Source organism: Aplysia californica, unplaced genomic scaffold, assembly GCF_000002075.1.
Source record: "Aplysia californica isolate F4 #8 unplaced genomic scaffold, AplCal3.0 scaffold00390, whole genome shotgun sequence".
Classification (NCBI taxonomy): domain Eukaryota; kingdom Metazoa; phylum Mollusca; class Gastropoda; order Aplysiida; family Aplysiidae; genus Aplysia; species Aplysia californica.
In genome coordinates, this window is record NW_004797660.1 from 201897 (window position 1) to 209244 (window position 7348).

Here is a 7348-nt window from a genome sequence, read left to right on the forward strand (position 1 = left end):
TCCTTCCTCCCTCCCTCCCTCCCTCCCTTCCTTCCTTCCTTCCTTCCTTCCTTCCTTCCTTCCTTCCTTCCTTCCTTCCATTCCTTCCTCCCTGAGCCTCATCGACTTACCTGGAAGGATGGCCAGAAGAGTTATGGCGAGGAGCAAGTAGAATGATATCTTCTTCTGCAAGATGATAGTGAGGACAAAGGTGGCTGTCAAACTGGCCAGCGAGATGAACATCAGTCCTATCGAGGCGTTCACGAAGCCTGGAGGAAAAGTCAGAAGAAAAAGTTATGTTTAAGAGCCTAGTTCAAAAGTCAATAATATGGAGATTTTAGTCTCGCTTGAAAGTTAAGTAGGGGATACATAAAGCTAGCTTCCGACCTAGCTTAAAAAAGATTCTGGAGGTTGCTTCGAGGCAAACAAGAACTTGATGCTTGAGTTGTCAACAAATATGTGGCATGACGTGGTGGAATCAGGCTCTCGTCAATTTTTGGGCATGTAGAGTTATTGGTATCATCTTAAAGCTTGTTTATTTGTCTTTTTTTTTGGAAGAAAAAAAATCAATTTATTTTGAATACAAGTCGAGATATTTGCAAATGAAGGAGGTTAGGGTCACCTGGTTTCAGAGGTAAAATTAATGAGAAAAAGCCTGCCAAAAGTTAGTTATTTCCTTAGCATAAGAGTCCGTGGTAACTGAAAATTTACATTTTTTGTGCCTTCAATCCACGTTTTTCAGTCAAATCCACACAGAAATGAGTTCTTTAATAGACATGAAGGGTGTTGAGCCAAAAACCAAAAATTCGATAAAATTTCTCAAATCTGCGGAAAAATGCTAGTTTCTTCACTTTGATTATTTTGACGACAGCCTGATTCCACCACGCTGCCACAAATAATATGTGTCACAAACAGGTGGAATACGATGCTCGTCAGTTTTTGGACATGTGGAGGTATTGGTTTCATTTTAAAGCGTGTTCATTTGTCTTGCTTTCAGTGAAAAAAAAATACTGATCTATCATGAATAGAAGTAGAGATATTGGTGATTGAAAGAGGTGGGGGTCGCTTTGCTTCAGAGGTAAAATTAACGAGAAAACGGCTGCAAAAGTTTGTCGACTTTCAAACCTCGAGAGTCCTTAGAAACTGCAAATTTACATTTTTTAGCCTTGAATTAACATGTTTCAGTAAAATCCACACTGAAATAAGCTTGTTCATTTGTCTATCTTTCAATAACAAAATTATCCATCTTTCTTAAATCGTAGTTAAGATATTTAACGATTGAAGGATGTGTGGTTGGAAAGTTTCAAAGCTAAAATTAGCCAAAAAATGGCCGCCAACTTTTGGTAACTCTGATGGCTTGAGAGTCTCTGAAAACAGCAAGTTTACTTTTTGTGTACTTATAGGAACGTTTTTCAGTAAAATTCACTCCGAAATGTGTTTTAAATGGACATAACAGTTCTGAGCCGAAAATTATTTTAACGAGAAAATGGATTTGCCAAACCGGCAGAAGAATGCCGATATCTTCAAATTCATTTTTGTGACGAGCGCCTGATTCCACCATTACGTCTCACAATTGTACCGCCTCTCATTCAAAGGTCCCGGGTTTGAATCCGGGTAGCGACGGAGACATTTCTTTTCTAAACTTGTCTCCTTTCACCTCCTCTATTGCTCTTTAGTAATGTTCTGTCGTCTGTTTTTGTTTCCACTTTCTGTCCCCACCCCCTAAACTTCCTTTGCCCCCTCCACTGGGCCCCTGGCTCTTTCTACAGACTTTCTACTGCTACTCCTTGGCACCTTCTTACTGCTGTCTTTCAGCGAAACCCCTTTTCTTCTGGTAGTAAAGATATTAAGCACCTAGCCTTCATGGACAAGGGCGAAAAATCTCGGAGATCCCGTGTGCAAGTTGCTCACACAGTGGTCCCTCGGTGGTCTAAAATCGATAAGAGTATGCTTCGGCCGCCACCCGGACAAAATTAAAAATTTCCTACAAACTGGAAATGTTTGGTGTGTCCCACGCGCTCATCTGGCCGTATGCAGTTGCGAGCGTCGTAAAACACTTAGATCTACCCCCCCCCCCCCCCAAAAAAAAAAAAAGACGTACCAGCACTTTCGCCATTGCGTTCAAAGAAGTCGGTTGTGTCACTCACGAATCCTCTGTATTCTGTCTTGAAAAGTCCGACATAAAGTGTGTCTTCAACCGCGATCCAATCTCTCGTGGCGATGGCCCCAATGAGAAATAAGATGCCCAGGAATTCCTCAAACAGGGCTATCCCACTGTAGATTCCTCGCAAAAGGCCCATTATCTGAAAGAGAAATCCGTTAGAAAATAAGCGCGCTCATATTATGCAATATATGTGTGGTTAGCTGTGTGATTCTCGGGAAAGTAGTCGAGTACGGTATGCTACCTATTTGACATTGAAGAAACCAAGGACAGGCCGAGGCGTGAGCCACGGACTTTTGAAGAATGCGTGAGTAGCGGTCGAGGCGCAGAGCAGAGAGTTGCGACCAGTCAGTGCGAGTTGGATCGCTAGAAACGAGCCGTGCTGATGTTAAAAAAGTCGTACAAGCTTGTGAGCAATGTCAGTCTATCGATCCTGCACCAGTTGTCCATGAGGCGGGCAACCTAGATGTCGCTACAGACTGGACAAGATTGGCAATAGACATAACTCACCATCATCAAGTGCCATACCTGTCAATTGTTGATTGTGGCCCAGGGCGATTCGCAATTTGGATGCAGCTGAAGAGAGAGACAGCAGGGTTTGTGACGGAAGTAGTTGAAGAACTCATGTTTGAGAGAGGACCAGTGCGCGAGATCTTAATGGATAATGGCACAGTGTTTCATTCAGATTGTTTTTGGCAGATGCTTCAGAAACAGAATATCAAACCATTGTTCAGAGCTACATATAGGCCTACGGGGAACGGGATTGTTGAGAGACACCACCGTACAGTGAAGTCCATTGCAGAATGAGGAAACATTCCCCCCCCCAAGAAGCTGTGTTTTGGTACAACTCAACACCAAAAGCAGGTTTGGACCCAGCATCAGTGCCACAGAGAGCTGTCTACCGTAATGATTGGAGAAACCATATCGTTGTTAATGAAGAAGAAGACAGGCAAGGAAGATTTGAAGTTGGAGATGATGTTTGGGTTAAACCACCCCAGAGCAAATGTACGACTAAGTGGAATAGAGGTACGGTTACGGGAGTAAACTCGATCAACAATGTTGCTGTCTATGGTATGGCTCGTCACGTTCTCGATGTTAGAAGAGTGGTACGAGATGTAACTTCAGAGGAAGAGGATGATGAGGGAGGTGGCGGTGAGCAGCAAACCTTGCAGACCCTGACGAGAAACGAAGGTGCAGGTGAACCCCCTCCCAGGCGGTATCCTGATCGAGTCAGGAAAACCCCCGGTTGGTTGGTGGACTATGAAACTCAGTAAATGGAGTAATCAAGTGTACAAAGTGTTGATAGCGTTGAACCATGTCCTGTTCGCACGTTGAAGAACTTCAGAAAGTTTTTTTTTGTTGTTGTTTATTTTGTTTTGTTTGATCTTGAGCTCACGGGGGCGTGTGGTTAGCTGTGTGATTCTCGGGAAAGTAGTCGAGTACGGTATGCTACCTATTTGACATTGAAGAAACCAAGGACAGGCCGAGGCGTGAGCCACGGACTTTTGAAGACTGCGTGAGTAGCGGTCGAGGCGCAGAGCAGAGAGTTGTGACCAGTTAGAGCAAGTTGGATTGCTACATGAGGTGGGTGTGTGTATGTAAACAAAATGCATTTATAGTTAAACTACATGTATGTTATGTATATATGTATGTTATGTATATCTGTATGTTATGTATGTATGTTATGTACGTATGTTATGTATGTATGTTATGTATGTATGTTATGTATGTATGTTATGTATGTATGTTATGTATGTATGTTATGTATATATGTATGTTATTTATATATGTATTTTATGTATGTATGATAGGTATGTATATTATGTATATATGTTATGTATATATGTATTGTGGTTAGCTGTGTGATTCTCGAAAAAGTAGTCGAGTACGGTATGCTACCTTTTTGACATTGAAGAAACCAAGGACAGGTCGAGGCCTGAGCCACGGACTTTTGAAGACTGCGTGAGTAGCGTTCGAGGCGCAGAGCAGAGAGTTGTGACCAGTTAGAGCAAGTTGGATTGCTACATGAGGTGGGTGTGTGTATGTAAACAAAATGCATTTATAGTTAAACTACAATATGCAATTGCGAACGCCGTGAAACACTTACCAAAACAAGATAATAATATGACCATTCCGTCTTTTCATTTTCTCCCCCCTTCTTCATCTTTCTCCAATTTCTCCTCCTCCTCCTCCTCCTCCTCCTCCTCCTCCTCCTCCTCCTCCTCCTCCTCCTCTCGCTTTCTCCTTCTCTCTCTCTCTCTCTCTCTCTCTCTCTCTCTCTCTCTCTCTCTCTCTCCCTCTCTCTCACCTGTTGTCTCACTAATTATTTATTATTTACTTCATAAAAAGGAAATGATAGGTGTAACACCCATAAGACCCGAGTTTGATTCCTGAGGGGGACACATTTTTCTTTTATAAAGTGCACTGATCTTTCTGCTACTACGTTACATCCCTCTCAGCCAGGGTCAAATTCCACCTACTGACGAACCTAAATCCTAGTTTTTATGGAATGTTGAACATTGAAAAAAACCCCACCCAAACCCACCCAAAAACAAAAACAACAGCAACAAAAACAAAAACAGCAAAAACAAAACACATATTATTATGTTTTGGAAAAGAAGAGCAAAAAGAAAATAGATCGCATCAGTGCGAGACAATGACAAAGACAATGACAATGACAATCTTTTTTTCATCTCAACGTGATAAGAATTTGTCTTGGTCGTTTACAGTGGCAGTGGATGTTACAAAGCTTAGGTGCACTCACGCTACGCACAATAAGACAGGGCATTAGTAAAATACAAGTCCCATGTGCTGAAACAACCCGCTTCGTCAAACATTCTCTCTCTCTCTCTCTCTCTCTCTCTCTCTCTCTCTCTCTCTCTCTCTCTCTCTCTCTCTCTCTCCATCTTTCTCTCTGTCTCTCTCTCTCTCTTTCTTTTTCTCTCTCTGTGTTTCATTTGTAGCACTGTGTGTTCAATAATTTTACTGCCGTTGATACAAATGAATTTCTATAATAATTATCTGTCTGTCAATTCTTGCTACCCTTTTCAAAGCGACTGAAAAACAGCCATATTTCTCAAAATGCACTAGACGTCACAAAATTGATTATTGTGTTATCGATGTCCGTTTTGTTTTTTTGTGTTTAAATAATAGTTAACTCTTGATTGCTTCACGTTCCACTGACAGGGACTACCTGTCACCCGATATGTCAAGACACCACTCACTTGTTTGTTTCGTCCTTTATTCTTTATCTCTGATTTATGTCATTTCGTTTCTTGTTTATCAGTATCCATATCGTTACATATTTCGCTCTCTCTCCACACATACTCATACGCAAATTCTCATGCATATACAAATGCCAGCACACTCATAGGTACACACATTTCCACTCATACTCACATATTAAACATACTCATACAAACACAGATTTTCACTCTTACACACATACATACATAATCATACGTACACACATTCCCATCCATACTCACATACATACACACTCCTACATACAAACATAATATAAATCCTACACACATAACACACTCCAACACACATACATAATAAAAATCCTACACACACAACACACTCATACACGCATACACGCACATTCATACACACATACATTCACACTCCTACACACGCACACTCACACTCATACATTCACACGAAATAAAAGTAGATCTATGTAACAAACGGCACTCACACAAACTGAGAAAGTGAAACAACAGACACGAAAAGCAGCAGCAACGAAAAAGAGATAGAAAGATCGAGAGAGATGAAGAGAAAGAGGAGGGAGACAGAAAGAAGAAGAAGAAGAAGAAGAAGAAGAAGAAGAAGAAGAAGAAGAAGAAGAAGAAGAAGAAGAAGAAGAAGGAGAAGAAGAAGAAGAAGAAGAAGAAGAAGAAGAAGAAGAAGAAGAAGAGAGAGAGAGAGAGAGAGAGAGAGAGAGAGAGAGAGAGAGAGAGAGAGAGAGGGGGGGGGGGAGAGAGCGAAGAAGACAAGGGAAACATTCGATCACTGCTCCTCGATAGTGTAAGGTGTTACCAACTTTACTGTCCTTCCAAAATGATCAGCAAGGAACTGTGATGTCAAATTGATGCTCTTAATACACTGTGTGTCTAACTAAGAGGGTCCATCTAAAGAACAATGACTCGGTCATCTTTGGACCAACTTCCAACTATACTTCGAAGAAATCAAATTCAGCAAGGGGGTCGTTACATTTGTCAAAATAAAAGAAATCAATCCAAACGTTCGAAACGTCCAATTTTAAAAACTTAACCAAAGCTGAGTGAAATCTAAAATTTTTCAATTTCTTAAAACAAATTAACCGTATATTATTCCGTTTCAAAAGGTCATTATTTATGTATAGAAGAACACATCAGTACAAAACTAATATTGTCAAATACATTTAGGACAGACAGTGTATGTTTAAATCTCCAGGTTTTTATGACCATTTCTTTCCCCACAAACTCCAATATACTACTTCAAATTTTGAAAAACCCTGAGGCAAATTTCTTGGTCGATTCCTTGGACGTCATGTTCAACATTGAGTTTCTGTTGTTGGATTATTTGTGATGTATTTATGTTAATATCTACATCCACTATATCTAAATGTCCAACTATAAAAGGCAACTCTATAACTCTAAGCTCCTAGCCGAACGTTCAAATTGACATAAACAATTTAATGACTACCAGTAAAACCTAAAATACCAATAATAGACACACCAAAAAAACAACCAACAACCCCAATACCAACAACACAAACAGTATCTTACCTTGATTTCTGTTCTTGCTGTGGATGTTCCCCAAAACAACCGCTAGGTCTGTATCTTTGTTTGATCACCGCCCACAAACTGCTCAGGAAATATATACTTTGGTGACAAGCTTGGACCTACATAGATAGAAAGGCCCAATCGCTCAGGGTTGAGTCGCTTATCAGCATCGTCTGGGTTTTCCACGTTAATACTAGCCAGTTCATTCTCATGTGAGAGAAGTTAGAACGTTGATTACAATACAATAGACTAAACTTATACTTTGGGAAAGTCGCGAAATTAATAAAGTATCCACGGACAGTAAAAAAAACCCCATTAGTCATCAATTGTCCCATCTCGCTATGCGAATTCACAAAATGATTTATTGCGCGTCATGCAAGAACCCTGCAAAGACAAACTTATTGACTGTAACTATAAGTATAGCGCCTCAAGGGGT

At 40.7% G+C, this 7348-nt stretch overlaps 1 protein-coding gene across 1 annotated transcript in view; it reads right to left on the reverse strand.

The window, feature by feature from the left end:
* The window catches only part of LOC101858651, a gene marked incomplete at its 3' end in the record, with an annotated part of 10353 nt that extends 3306 nt beyond the window's left edge, over nt 1-7047 (reverse strand). Inside the window, 3 exon segments of the mRNA XM_013085624.1 lie at nt 111-248; nt 2081-2282; nt 6916-7047. Coding sequence (XP_012941078.1) covers nt 111-248; nt 2081-2279 — 337 coding nt within the window.
* Between the last annotated feature and the right edge of the window lie 301 nt (nt 7048-7348).